The following is a 15,555-nucleotide window of genomic DNA, read 5'->3' on the forward strand; positions in this document are numbered from 1 at the left end:
TGATGGAGAAAAGACATAGAGCTACGATGAATGAGAAATTGCTGTTTGGTGTTGACATCCTGGATCAGTTAGTTTCTTTGCTTGTCTGCCATTTTCATATTGTCGGATACATATGCAGTATTGGCACCAGTTTTTCCTCACCAAATAAACTATAAACTGACTAAGGACAATTAAACTGCATCATGTGCAATAATAAGCATTTGGGGAGCTTCAAGGGAAGGAATAATTTGTGATGATAACCATTAAGTATCCTTTGATATTTGCAGAGAAAGGAAAATATTAAAAAGAAAAATCAATCATGATCTCCATTAATTGGCAAAACTTACCTCTACTCGTGCCCATTTTCCTCGCCATTGTGCTAAACAACGCTTACCACAAAAAGGCAATGAAACTAAATATTCCGATGTGCTCAGCTGTAATTAAATGTCAATAAAAGAGTGAATTTATGATCTTGGAAAACAATATCAAATGTGACCTGCAAATCAAATAATTGACATTAATTATACATTGAAAAATGAGCAGCAAAGGTTTAAAAGGCTGAAATTGGCTTCTACTGTGCAGTAAATAAACTTTAAATTTAAATTAATTTTTAAAATCTTTATGAATGTAGCTTTTGGATAGAAATAGCTCCTTTAGCACAAATTTCATTTGCAATAATTTTCTTCCTCAAAAATTATTTCATGTATTAAAAAGAGAATTTGAATTCTTCCATTTGAAGTCTGTTGAGGTTATAAATAAGTATCAAAGATTAAAGAACTTAAATTAAAGCAAGTGGATTAGCTCCATCTGAGCTATTTAGTTGGGTTACTGCCATAACTTTTATCAAAAAGTACACCAAGACAAAGTACGAGCTACTTTTAAAAAAAAATGCACAAAGGAATCAGTTTAAAAACTAAGTGCCAATTTAGCCATCAACAATAATTGCGATGGAAATTGATTAACATTATTTGTCTAACATTGGCCAGAACAGTTTAAATGATAAGGAATACACATGATAAGCAATGCAATATTTGATTCCTTAGCCCAAGCTGAATAAGATAATTCTGAAACAGCCTCTGCAGTTAGAAATATATTGACTGACACATGAATATATAGAAAATATTGGATGTTGCAGTGCAGCAACATTAATTTAAAGGAAACTTTGGATAAACTATTTCAGTGTTTATTAATTTGGGAGAAGACGTTAAAGATGTGCTTGTCCCCATAGGAAAAGAATTATACATTAATCCTTAGTGAATCAATATCATCTTCTGAAATAATAAGAAGCAAAAAAAAACCTTTTAGTTTCATTAGGAAATTAGATTGAAATATCATGGGTGCAGCAAGTTTTTTTAAAAAAAAGGAGCATGTTAACAGATTCGAATATGAATCAACCTTTTTTTGAATGCTGGTGGAAATTGGTAGATACGTGACAGCTGGATATCTGAAAGAAAACTGGTATGCATCAAAAAAAATTGGAGCTCCATCATTTATGTTTGCAGTTATAGTCTAGACTATAATCCTGCTGATCTCTGTGCTTAGCTATCAATAAGGAAAGCAGAATGTCATCACTTTTACTATAATTTTTCAAGGGAAATGGGCAAAAGACGTGAATAAAAGGTTAGATTTCCCATTCTTTAACAAATGCCCAAATATTTTCTGAATGTTAATGACTTCCCTCCAGAAGTATTTGAATCCTGAATCCTGTTTGATAAGCATTCTTAAGAGTCTAACAGAGTGCCAGATAACAGATAGACAGATGCATGATATTCTGAATCAATGTTTCTAACAAACAAGAAGGTTCAGTGCCAACCCCTTCCCTCAACAGAGTGAAGGAAATTGGAAAAGTTGAAAAAAGCACATGTGAGGCTGTTTCAATTAGTTTCGGTCCAAAATTAAACCTTTTGTTTCCACGTTTGGCAAGTTTACCCAGCATTTTCAGTTTTTTTTTTAATGCATTTCAAAATCTTATTCTGTCCAGTTTTTGAATATTCATCCTGAGAATTATGCCCTTCTAAATACAATACATATTCCCAGGACAAGGTATCTTAAAGCCAAAGAATTTGCATTAAGAGACATAGTGCTTATTAAAAAAAATAATTGCCCATGATTGTTTTCTCTAGAAATCAGAAGTACTTGGTTCCTTACAAAGCATTCAGCTGTAGACCTTGTATCCATTTGATCAATATGTAGCTAGCATGAACTGTTAATTGCTGGCTTCCTTTTGAATTTTAAACTAATACTGGGCTAGTTCTATCTTTCTCTCTCATCCTTAAACTTTGAGGAACAAAATGACTGGACAATGGAGTGTATGTTACATACTAAAAGACAAAATACTAATTGGGTACTATGGAAATTCAAAATTTATGTATAGCTAATACACAATGAACAAATTGTTTCAGACACTTTGCAAAAAAGACAAATTACATATTATTTTCTCTCATCAATAAATGCAAATTGATTATTAATATTATGCATTATTGCTAATACTGGATTTGGAACCAAAGGGCAATATTTACATCACAAGCAACACAGCTGAAATATCTCCGACACAAATAGAAGGTTGGGGTATGGTGGTGGTCAGGAAAAGACACACACAAAACTGCATTTTAAAACAATCTGAAGCAAAATCAACAGTCCATGGCAAAAAAAAGTACAGGTGCCTAACCTTTTATCTGGGATTCTAAACACCGGCAATCTCCAAAAAGCAGCACCTTAAAAAAAATATTGATAATGAAAATGCCTAACAGCCTTGCTCCTCCCCTCAATCTACTGCGTGACGCCGCCTCCCCCAACCTACTGCGCAACGCCGGCTGGGGGATATTGGGTAAGTAAGATGGGCCTGCATTGAGCCAGCCGTCAGCTTCTCTCTCACCGGGTGTTTGGGCCGAGATTCACCTTTCCACCAAAGGTAAGAGAGGGTGGGGATAGGGGTCTGAGCCAGTTTTATTTTGAAGTATTACTTTAAAATATAAAAATAAAATGCTTGTTATATTATGGTCTTTATTTATCTAAATTAATTTAACATCACGTGCCCTTGTTTTGTGTGATTTTGAAACATCGTATTTGTTTAAAGGGACCACCATTTTAAAATGATTCTGAAATCTGGAAGATTCCAGCAATGACAGGTCTAGACGATTCTGGATAAAAGGTTAGGAATCTGTATTGAATAGCAAATACATCTTCCAATAAAATTAAACCACTCCAACTTGAACTAACATTCTCCTCTGCAAACAAGTGATCCAAGTGTACATCCCATAATAAATTTTTTAACCTCTAAGATCTTTAAATAATGCTATTTACTAAAAAAAATTATCCATCAACCAGGCACCAAGAAGCCTCTTTACCAAAGTCAAATTTAGACAACACTAAACCACATTTATATCACTGATCATGATCATCTATCCTTTCATCTTGCACAATTTTAACATAACCAATCAGAGTTCCATGCAATGCTACTCTTTGCACAATGGCACAAATTATGCTCTTACTTGCTCTATGAAATTTCAGGAGCGTGCACAGAGCAGGTCAAGGTGGTGGTTCTGTGCTCTGGAGGTGAGCATCAAGTTTACTCTCATTCAATGGTTAGTGTGGTACTTGACCATATATTTCTCCATAGAGTGCTCCAGGGGCCAAACTTGAACCAGTACAGAAAGCACTGTTAACTTTTAGGTCATCCACCCAATTTCCTCAACAATTAATCTTGATCCAATTACATTTATCCATGCAGAATAATGCATAGTAATTTTAATCTTATCACAAAACTATGGTTTAAAATAGGAAATTGAGTCCATCAGTAAAGCAATGACTGCAGGAGAGAAACATTAAATTATAAAGAAAATTAATGTAGAGCAGAAGAGGTTAACAAATGAACAGAAAAAGATGGAGATGGCAATCAAATGGGACTCAAAGCACGAAGAACAAAATTCCCAACATTTAAAAAAATAACAAATGTTACAAGCCTTTCGTTAAAAAAGATTCATAATGATCAAGCAATAATGTCAAATACTGAATTCAAATCAGCATTCCAAAGAATCATAAAATATTTATACACTTAAGGGATTAAAATTGAAACAGACCTGGTAATTAAAATAGTGATCAACTTTTTCAAGTAAGGCACTGAGCTTCATCCAACCTTTTGTGGGTACTTGACAGTAGATAGTCCCATCTGAACAGACATTGGTAACGACTACATTGAGGTACACACCATTTTCCTATAGCAGCAAAAATTCAGAATGCAACTCAGAGGTTCAGGTTTTTGTTTATTAATTTGCATTTGTCAAAATACTTTGTAGTACTAATTTTTGTTGCAATATCTCAAAGAACTGCCTTGAATTATTAGTTGCAACAATAAAAAAATGCACTTGCATTCTTTTGTTTCCCAAACATCCATTATTTATAATCAACCTTTACAGCACCTTTAGGGGATGACAGTGACAGAGTCAGATCCAGAGGCAGTGAATTGTGAGCAAAAAAGGAAACAATCTAGAGAGAGATGACTACAAGTCTGAGTGATGAGCAAATGGAGGAACAAAGAAATGGAATTTGAAGGGAAAAGTTAGGGTAGGAAGGAGGGTGGGAAGAGGATATTGTAGAAATAATATGAAATAAGAGAAAAGGAAGATACCAACTGTAATTCCATTCTTAAGGTGAATAATACATTGAGGTGGAGCCCATATATGTAAATTTTAGGTATAAATATGTAGTTGTGTTCTTCCAGCCTCTTGAGACCTCTGTTAATCTTCCCTAAATTGATCATCCAAATCATGCTAGGCTTGTGTATTGGACCCCCTAGTTGACCATAAAAAAAATATAGAGTCCTATTGGGTTATAAAATTAATTGGGAGAAAAGTGAAATTATGTCTTTAGTTAATAGAGATTAAAAGAAATGCAAGGAAGTAATTGAATCTAGATGGTCAGATCTTGAAATAAAAAGTTTAGGTAGTTGCGTGCAATCAATCAGATTTAACAAAATTATTTAAATTAAATTATTTATCTTTATTTAAAAAAATTAAAAAGGATTTGGAAAAATGTAATATGTTACCTTTTACTTTGATGGGTAGAGTAAATGATTTAAGATGAATAATTTTCCTTGAGTACAATATTTATTTCAATCGATTCCAATTTCAATTCATCAAAAGTTTTTTTTAAGGAATTAAATATTGTGTTTAAAAAAAACTTTAATGGAAAGGGAAAATGGCTAGGATTTCTTTGGACAACTTGAAGTGGAAATATGATTTATGTTTACAGCTCCCCAATTTTATGAATTATTATAAAGCAGCACAGTTGAGATTTATCAATGTAATGTATGATTTAAGTTATGTTCCAGCATAATTGAATATAGAACTTGATAAAATTGGAGAAACAGATTCACAACATTTTATTTATAAATAGAATGCAAGATTGTTAATAGCAAATAGAGAAACACCCATGCTGAAACATTTAATTATCAACTTTATTCTAAACTTCAAGAGGTTTAATGTCTAGAAGAACATCTTTATTTCAAAATAGACTTATTCCATTTCCTATGGAAAATAATTTTTTTTAAATCTTGCAAAATTATGGTAGTAAGAAAATTTAAGATTATTTTGAAGCAGGGAAATTTATTACTTTTAGTAGAATGAAGTATAAGATATTGGAAAAAAACAAAATTTTATTAGTATCAAATTAAGTGTTTTTGTGAAATATTTAGTTAATATTTAGTGTTACCAGTGGAGACAGAAGTAAATTATTATTATATAATAGGAAAGTAAATACATTTGGATTAATCTTCGTCCGTGAAGCCAAGCCAAAGAAATAAAATACATTTATTTCCAGAGATGTATAAATTATTACAAAAGAAGGCTTGACAAGCAGCTCATAAATCAAGACATAAATGGGAGGTAGATTTAAATAAGCAAATAGATGAACGTAGATGGATTCAGATATGTAGAGAGTATGAAAAGTACAATAAAAGTGATATATTGGCTAGTTCAATATAATTTTATTTATCAGTTATATTTATAACACCACAAAAGTTGCATAATACGTACTATACTTATTCAGATTTATGTTTTAGATGTGGACAAGTTGGTACAGGTACACGATCCTTTATCCAGAACCCTTGGGGGACAGTGTGTTCCGAATTTTGATTTTTTCCGGATTTCAGAAAGCCAGATTTAAGCCACCCGCATTGAGCCACCCCCTTCCAGTCACCCTGCCATCTCCCCCCACACCCCCTTGCCTGCCCAATTCGCGCTGCCGATCTCCCCCCTCCACTCGCCAGCCCGACTCGCACTGCCAGTCCCTCGCCTGCCCAACTCGTGGTGCCAGTCTCCCCCCCCTTGCTCGCCTGTCTTGCGCTGCCGGTCTCTCTCCACACTTGCCAGATTTTGGAGCTTTCTGGATTTTAGATGTCTGGATAAAGGATCATGTACCTGTACTTTGCTTTGCATTCAGCTTGGTAGTGTTCAACAATTAAAGTTTTTTTGGCTTGAAATGTGTAATTTATTAGAATGAATAACTGGAATAAAATTCCCACAGTTGGAAAATGTATTGCTATAACTTGGAAGTCGGATATTGATTGGGAATGGATAGATGGCATGTGGAAGTTCAGAGCTGTATTCTACTTGAGAAAATTACTTATAATTTAAGAGATAAATATCATATATTTTGTGAAATATGGAGCCCATATTTACAAACTGTAGGTATTAAAATTTAAATGAATTTTGAACATAGGAGTCATCCAGGGTGAGATGGATGCTAGGTAGGGACCAAAGCTGACAGTGTTGGAATCTGATAAGAGGAGAAAGTAGCAGTAGTGATAGAGAGAGCAGATAGAAGTGAGAAGGGAAAAGAGGGGAAGAATCCAAACGGGTAAATGGAGTTGGAATAGGAAAAGAGGAAAGGGGGGAAGTTTGGAAATTGAGAAGGAAGGCAGGTTACCTGAAATTCAAAAATACAATGTTCATGCCATTAGGCTGTAGACTGCCTTAGCAGAAGTTGAATTGTTGAATCCTCTTGTTCTGGCAGTGGAGAAGGCTCTGGTAGGATAGGTTGATGAAGAATGGGAAAGGGAGTTGAAATGGTATGCATTCAGGAACTCAGACAGACACTGCAGCAGAGCACAGATGCTCTTTGAAATAGTCTCCAAGCTTGCATTTGATTTCACTGATGTAAAGGAGGCCACATCGGGAACACCAAATGCAGTGGCTGAAGCTGGAGATGCAAGTCCATCTATGCCTCAACTGGAAGGGTTGTTTAAGACCCTGGATGGTGGTGAGGGAGGAGGTGCAGGGCAAAAATATCAGGGTCAGAGAGGTTTGTGGGGAGAGGACATGGAAGTCAGAGAGCAATTCCTGCTGAAGGCAGAAAAGGGTGAAGGGTTGATAAGAATGATGTGCTGAAGGCATGAAAGGTGAGGACATGAGGAATCCGATTCCTTTTTTTGCTTGGAGGGAGGGGATGAATGAAGTCTGAGAAACAGAAAATGAGATGGATCTTTAGACCAAAGTGGAAGGGAAATTGCATTCCCTGAAAAAGGGTGATATTTGATATATCCTGGAGTGGAAGACCTCTTCTAGAGAGCAAATGCAGCAGTGGATGAAAAACTGGGAGAAAGGGGTGGCATACTTCTAGGAGTTAGAAAGGCAGGAGATGTAGTCTAGGTAGATTTGTGAGTTGCCAGATTTGTAGTAAATGCCAGTCTATAGTTTGTCTCCTGAGAGGGAGACAGTGATCTAAAAGGAGGAGAAGAGTGTCACAAATAGCCCAAATGTATTTTGAAAATGGAGTTCAGGTTCGTTGCAAAGCTGATAAATTAATGTTCTGCACAGGAAACAATCGATGTCACAGGAGGAGTTGGCGGGGCCAGAGCAGGTTGGTAACAATGACTGTGCCATGCAGCCAACAAAACCTTTGGAGAAAGATTATTATGAAAGTAACTGACAAAATGTAGTGGACAAGTGACTGGAAACTATTTGAAAACAGAGAACAAGGTCTGAAAGACAAATATTGCCTTTCTGAACAACATAGAAAATAAATATACAAATAGATTTTATAATGTTTTCAAATTAAAGATCTGACCTGTCATGATAAGAACAAATAATTTACCTTCAAATTCAGTTCAAGTGTCTTGTCATACAATGCCTTCAGACATGCAGTATTGATGTTAAAATCATCATCTCCTGAAGTGTCATATAAAAGAACAAGTGGAATCTCACTCCTTTCTAAGATTTCCATCAATAATATCTTTCCACTGGCCAGGAGTTCAAAAGATTCCAACACACATGGGTCTTTGCAGAATGCCTCAAGACCTAAAAACACAAATAACCCCATCTTAACTAATTAGTTGAATCCACAAACACATTTTCACCAAAGCAAAAACCAAAGATTATGCTTAAGCCATCCACAAGAACTACATTGAGCTCTTGGGCTCCCTTCCACAAGCTTTCAGACATAAAAGGTTTGAAAACATTCAAATTGCTCATATGTAGTTGAGTCACAGGGAATAGAGAGAAAAAGGTTCAAAGTTCAGATTTATTGCTTGACAGAATTTCTACTATCAGTGACTAAACTGTACTCAAAAGATAAATTTAAACAAATAAGTATAAACAAACTGACTGCAAGGCAGAAATAAAATATTCAGAAATAAATAATGTGCAATGTAAGAATTCTTAAATGAGTTTCTGAGTTTGTTGTTTAGGAGTCTGATGGTGGAGGGGAAGCAATTGTTCGAAGAGCTGGTGGGATTGCTACTGCTTTCTGATAGCAGTGTCCCATGTAGATTATCTCACTGATAGAGTTTTGCCTGTAATGCACACCTGTGACCACGACCTCTTGCGGGGCTTCTGTTCAAAGATATTGGTATCCCCATAACAGGATGTGATGCAGCAGGTCAGCACACTTTCCATGACACATCTGAAGAAATTTGCCAAGATCTGCAATCTGCAATCTCCTGAAAAAAAGAGCTGCTGGTGTGCTTTCCTCACAATTACATTCATGTGTTGGAAAGATCCTCCAAGATCATTTTAAATTTGTTCACACTCTCCACCTCTGACTCTCCAAGGATCACTGGATTATACCCTCCTAAAGACCACAATGAACCCCATGGTTTTAGTGATATTGCGTGCAAAGTTGTTGTTAATACACCAGTTGGCCAAGTTTTCAATCTCTTGTATGCCATCTCATCATCCCTTTTTATACAACCCACATCTGTGGTATCATTAGCATATTTGTAGTAGATGGTCGCAGAGAAAAATCAAGCTGGAAAAAGACTGGTTAAATAAAACTATTTTTATTTATATAAATGCAGAGTTGTCCAGTCTCCATCGACTAAAACTCTCCTCTTCTTGGAGAAACTCTAACAACCTTACCTCAGACTTCTTCTATTTCCTTCAGATTCAGGATCTAGTCGACAAGCACATGTGGCCAAATAAACCTCCCTGTTTGTTGCTCAGTTACAACCTCCAATTCTTCCTCTCCCACAAGGATGACTGCATTGGTGCTACCTCTACTACCCATGTAGCATTGATAATTTTATTCACCACTACCAACTTCCAATCAGCTTAAATTTACCTGCATAGTTTCTGACTCCTCTTCCACTTCCTTGATCTCTCAATCTCCATCTCAGGGAACAAACTATCCACAGACAGCTGTTATAAACCCACCAACTCTCACAGCTGCCTGGATTTTTTCATCATCTTACTCTCAGACAGATTCCATTCCTTTCTCTCAATTCCTCCAACTCCACTGTATCTGTTCTCACATGAGGACTTACACTGCAGACATTCAAAGTGTTTAATAAGTATAGATTCACCTTACTGTCATTAATAAAGCCTATACACACATATCCACCATTTCTTGTACTCCTGACCTCAACCTGTTTCCCTCTCTCACCCATCCTCCACCTCCCAACCTCCAACACAAGCAGAATAAGGACAGAGTCCCTTCTATCCTCCCCATTAGGTTGTGCATTTGACATATATCTGGCAAGTTCAGCACAATATTACTCCTCTCTAGCCCCATCTGCTTACCTCAGGGAAAAGTCGGAGACTCCCTCGTCTGCTCTTCCCTCCCACCCTTCCAACCCCTTAGACACTTCTTAATATTATCACAAAGTGAAAAACTTAGTTCAAGTTTATTACCATCTGACTGGATATATACCAGACAAAACAGCATTTCTCCAGAACATGGTGCATACACATACAATACACACCACCCAATAATCTCTCACACACACCTTATTTATAAATAGCTAATATATACATATGCACACACATATTTTGGGATGATTTACTTGGTTACAGGGTAATCTCATCATAGCTTGTGGGAAAAAGCTATGATGAAATCAGCCTGGCAGTCCTGATTTTTGATGCTCCTTTATCTCCTTCTTGATGGCAGTGGGTCAAAGGTAGTATTGTGTGCTGGATGAAAAGGGTCTTCCATTAGTCTTTGCTTAAATAAGCAAAGCTCCCAGTGAAGGGCATCAGTACAGAAAAGGGAGATCTCACCAGTTATGATGATCCCCCATATTGTCCCTCCATCTTCTCACTCACCTGCATCCAGGACTACCAATAGACCTTCCAGACAAGGCAGAGCTTCACATGTACATCATCAAACATAATCTACTGCATTTGGTGTACTCGATTTGGCCTCCTCTACAATGGTGAGACCAAACACAGATTGGGTGACCACTTTGCCAAACACCAATGCTCAGAGTTTCAGCCTCTCGGAGCCAACCATTTCAATACCCAATCCTTCCTACATGCGTCGTCAGCCTCATACATGGGGTGAGGAACAATACATCATATTCCTTAAACAGCTTTAATCCTAACAACGTGAACAATATCGTCTATTTTAGATTATTCCTACCCCCATCTGATCCCTCCTTATATTTTCCTGCATTTTGTTTTAATTTTAGAAACAAAACCTCTTTCAAGTAAATATCAAATTTAGTACCTAAGATAAGGTATAAAAATCACTGTCAAGATAACAGAAGTGAAAGACTTGTCATGAAGTTCCTTTTTAGATGTTACTGATTTAACTAATCACCAACATGCTGGCTGCAGTTTTACATTGCAACATTTGATTTAAGTTTAAAATTCCATTAAATCACAATTTCTGGAACAAATCTGAAAAATGTTTGGTTTTCAGCTTGAACAATGATAACAAAGGTGCAAGAGTAGCTAATTTACCTTGTGTGACTAATCATTTTAAAATTTTGTTGCTAATTGCTACATACACATTTAAACATGTTTGGATATTTTAAGACATGGACAACTTGGAACTTTAAACTTAAGGGAAGCCTGGCAGCTGCATAGGTTCCCTCCAGATGCTCTAGTTCTTGTATCTCAAAAGTATGCTGATTGTTTTGCTAATCATCTGAAATCATTGATTTAGATTGGCTTGATCTTCTGCCTAAAACCCAACAGTTCTTCTTCAAACTGCCAACTTCCACCTAATCAACCAGACAGAAGTTTGGGTTGGAATGAATCACTCACTTTATCCCTGTTTAATACTATTATAAATTCAAGAATTTTTGAATGTTTGTGTGTGTAAAATACAGTACAAATATTTTATCCCAATTACAACTTAGGCAGCCGATATACCTGGGACAGGACCTCAGTAGGTATCAAAATCACCAAGGAGTAATACTTCTTGTAACTGCAGCGTAATAAACAAAATATTATAATAACCATAATGTTGAGTTAATTTTAAATACATGCCCGAGAACTTTTCGATAAGTACAGGAGTACAAGTGCAAATGTATGCTCAGCTATAAATAACAATTCATTTTTGTGCTTGCACAAGGTCTACACAGGCTAGAAGTTCTCTGTTGAACATTCAACAGATGAAATGTGCATAAAAATGATTCTGTTTTGCCTCACCTTGACAATGAATGAGGGAGAGGACTGATATCTGTGCGAGAATGGTTGGAGAAGTTGAAATTATTGGCTACAGGACGTTCAATTTCAGACCAACAATTGACAGTAGGTGTTCAGCAAAGCAGTCACATAAACTGTTTGGGGTAACTGATGAAGAGGAGGTCACACCAAGAACATGAATTGATGGCCTTCGATGGAGGAGAGACAGGAAACATAGGGGCATTGGAAGTTCTGCCCTACTTGTCCCTATCACCTCCACACCCCTCCCCACCTGCCTTCCTCCTCCATTTACATAACATCAACCTCTTTATACTTTAGTCTCAATAAAGGATTCTGACCCAAAATACTGATGACTACTCATGGATGCTACCTGACCTGCTGAGTTTCTCCAGCAGCTTATTCCTTGATCAAGATTGCAGCATCTGCAGTTTTTGTTTTTCTGTATAGTTTTACTTGCCTGCCAACTTGCATTTTGCAGCCTGAAAAGACAAGGAGCAAAATCTTCGATCTAACTTGTATAACTTTGCCTCGTCAACAATCTCATTGAACCCATGATCCACGAAGAACACCTGAAAGAAAATAATACTGATGTTGCCAATTGATTTGTGGCAATTATGGTTCTACTCACCCGATTGAAATAAAATCTGAAAATCAGTTAGAATAGAAAATTTCCAATTGCTGGTACTGTGGTTGGAATTTTTTAAAAAGAACAATTCATTTTTAGACATAAACAGTCTTAAACCAATTAATATCCTTTGCAGTTGGCTGTTATTGATTTATCCTCAATTACCACCCATCTTCCTTTTTAATTAAGAATGCTGACTAATATGTATATTCTTTATTTTTTGTCTTCTCAGGAACGTAGTACTTTGTGAATCCTCCACCATCCCCAGAGTCCTGAGATGTCTTGGACCCATTTGAGAAAGCAGATGCAGTGACCATTAAATCCAAAATATGACCCTGCCAAAAATGCTGTTCTCTCAGTTCTCACTTAATATCAGCTTTTAAAATAAAAACAATATACACTGCACATTTCACATCTCAGTAGTTCACATAGAAGGAAACAGTTCATATTCCATCTGGCACCCTTCTACCAGATGGCATTAACATTGACCTCTGGTTACCGGTTGCCTCCCACCACACCCACCTCAAATCTATTCGTATTTCTTCTTTCCTCTAACTCCGTTCCTCTGTCCCCCTGCTCTGCATTCATCGTGCCACCCTCTCCCCAAACAATTCTCACCTTTCCTCTCTTGCCTTCCTATCCATGTCCAATTATTATCTTTTGTCTGTTGGCCTATGCTTCTCCCCTGCTTTCTTTCTCCCCAGCCTTTTAAATTCAAGCACCTGCCTGCTTTTTACTCATACCTTGAAAAAGGGCGCAGACTTGAAATGCCGGTTATACATATTTACCTTGTTTGGACGCTGCAAAACCTGAGTTCCTCTAGCATTTGTGTTTATACTACAATCACAACATCAACAGACATTTGGGTTTCACTCTTCGTGAAGATATTGTAACATGTTTTCCCAATGCCATTTCAATGTGATTTATTAGAACATCTAGTAAACCAGCATTCTAATATTTTAATATGTCCAAAACCCTGCCAGCAGTTTTGTATTTAAAAACACACCATCTTTTCTTGCATCTGTGGCAGTGCACTCTCTCATGGTGAACTGGGGCAGCCATGGGAAGATGGCGCTGTCAGAGTTTCTCCCTGCCTCAAGTCCCCTGCCCAGTGCGCACCTGGGACAGCGATTATGACATCACAATGCACGATGATGTGACTGAGCTCATGCTGCCCTTAAAGGGGTGCGCTGACTTTAAATAAAAAGTCATTAATGACTTTCAATGTGGTGGCTGAGTCATTCTTGGCTGTGTCCAGCACTACACATCTGTCATTCTTTTGAATGTAAATGAACACACCATTTCCTTATCAAGTAAGGATAGAAGTACCTCCAACTTAGGGCTTTTCTTTCCAACCATTTTTGAAAACTCTCTTCAACAAAAATATATTTCTTGTGTCTGCGCTGGTTATCTAATCTATTAAACATTTTATCCTTGTTCTCCATTTCTCTCCCACATGCTATCCTTTACATACACTGAGTTGATTTCTATTTCAAAAGTGAAAACAACAATCCCTGCTTCAACAGATACCTTCCCAGCACCAATCAGGCACAACGGTTAGGCAGTGACCAACAGAAAAAATTCTTCAAATCAATTCTTGGGTAAAATGAGAATGTCTTTAGATTTCTTAAACAAGAGATAGTTAAAATTTGCCTGTCAATAAAAAACTGGGGTAAAGGGAATAGATACAATAATAGTTTACATCTCCAGAATAAAAAAGATACACCATTCTAATTAAAAATTATTAAATACTAAACAAATGTCTTAACATTTTAGTTTATACCTCTTCCTCAGGTAGAAAGATTTTTTGGTAAGCTGAATATTTATAGGAATAACTGAAGAGATGAAAGTTTAATTAATGGAGGCCAATTTCTGCTGTTCACCAGTTCATCTTCAGCATATATATTTACAAGGTTTGAGAAAATGCTATAAATCGTAACTCACATTCCAGAAAGAGCAAAATTTACAATGTCAAATAGGTCTCATCACTACCTGGTTGCTGTCGCAGAAAACAAGCAAGTGGAAAAATGCTCCCAAATCTATTTTCCTACTTTAAACAAGATTTCATAAAAATGTCCTTCATTAGAAAACTGAGGTGTTGAAATTTAAACCGTTCCTTCTATGTGAAAATTGTAGCTATCAGAGTAATTACTCGTACCTTGACTTTTTCTGCTTCCACAGCAACAATCTGCGCTCTTAACCAGGAGTCCTCTTCAGCACTGACAGCCACAAGTTGCCCTACACTTGGTGAATTTAATGGCATTAAGTCAACTTTACAAGCGTAGTACTCGTTCATGGAATCTTCCATTTGCTCAAGAGCTCCAGAATATTCTGACCCGATGTATCTAAAAGAGGACAATTTTTAAATTGTCATGTACTTGTCTTCAATTACTGTACTTTGATCTTTCTGTCTAAAATGGATTGCTCTGCAAGACTTCCAAGGCAGCTCTAATTTTTTTTGTTAGAAAATGTGCATTTGCTAAGTGACGATTTGATGTCAAAAGTCTTAACTTATTTTGATCAATGAAAACTTCAAACAATTTGACTTAATTTTGCAACAAATGCATTTTTCAAAATTGTAAATGATCCATCTCACCAAGAGACAAGTGCTATAATCTCTCTGGCTGCAAAGCACTATACATAGTTTATGTTTGGGTTTTAAGACAAACTCACTTTATCCAATGTTTAAATGGAGAAAACTGCTGCTTATCGCAAATGCGCAAGTTGCCTTTCAACACTGAGATTGGATGGAATGGGAGTTTGGGGAACTCTTTTTCAAGGAGTTAATAAAAATCAGTCGTTTCAGCCATGCATTCTCTTCAGTTAAGTTCATGTTCAATGATCACTTCCTCCTCCAGATACACCATTAGCCTTTACCACTTTCTTTTGACAGGTACTACTTACCTAATTCATTCCCTCCTGATCCCTAATCTATCAGATTCCCTTCTGTCCCCTCCTATTATCACCCTTTTCTCTGCAACTTAAAACATATTTTCATGAAATTTTGCCAGTTCTATTGAAAATTCTTCAACTACTTCTCACTACACATATACTATTCAGCCTGCCAAGTGTCTAGATTTTTTTGTT

At 36.5% G+C, this 15,555-nt stretch overlaps 1 protein-coding gene and 1 long non-coding RNA gene across 6 annotated transcripts in view; one reads left to right on the plus strand and one right to left on the minus strand.

The window, feature by feature from the left end:
- Positions 1–12,813, plus strand: part of LOC138758078 (uncharacterized) — a 48,650-nt gene extending 35,837 nt beyond the window's left edge. The window contains exon 3 of the long non-coding RNA XR_011354130.1: positions 12,701–12,813. This is a non-coding gene — a long non-coding RNA (uncharacterized lncRNA). The remainder of the gene's footprint in view (positions 1–12,700) is intronic.
- The window catches only part of LOC138758053 (tudor domain-containing protein 7-like), a 113,198-nt gene that overhangs the window by 7,885 nt on the left and 89,758 nt on the right, over positions 1–15,555 (minus strand). For all 5 annotated transcript variants that reach the window (XM_069926423.1, XM_069926412.1, XM_069926404.1 and 2 more), the window contains 5 exons: positions 14,627–14,813; positions 12,301–12,412; positions 8,071–8,273; positions 4,059–4,193; positions 327–413 (listed from right to left, as the gene is read on the minus strand). In XM_069926423.1, coding sequence (XP_069782524.1) covers positions 327–413; positions 4,059–4,193; positions 8,071–8,273; positions 12,301–12,412; positions 14,627–14,813 — 724 coding nt within the window. The remainder of the gene's footprint in view (positions 1–326; positions 414–4,058; positions 4,194–8,070; positions 8,274–12,300; positions 12,413–14,626; positions 14,814–15,555) is intronic.

Source organism: Narcine bancroftii, chromosome 1, assembly GCF_036971445.1.
Source record: "Narcine bancroftii isolate sNarBan1 chromosome 1, sNarBan1.hap1, whole genome shotgun sequence".
In the NCBI taxonomy this organism is placed as follows: domain Eukaryota; kingdom Metazoa; phylum Chordata; class Chondrichthyes; order Torpediniformes; family Narcinidae; genus Narcine; species Narcine bancroftii.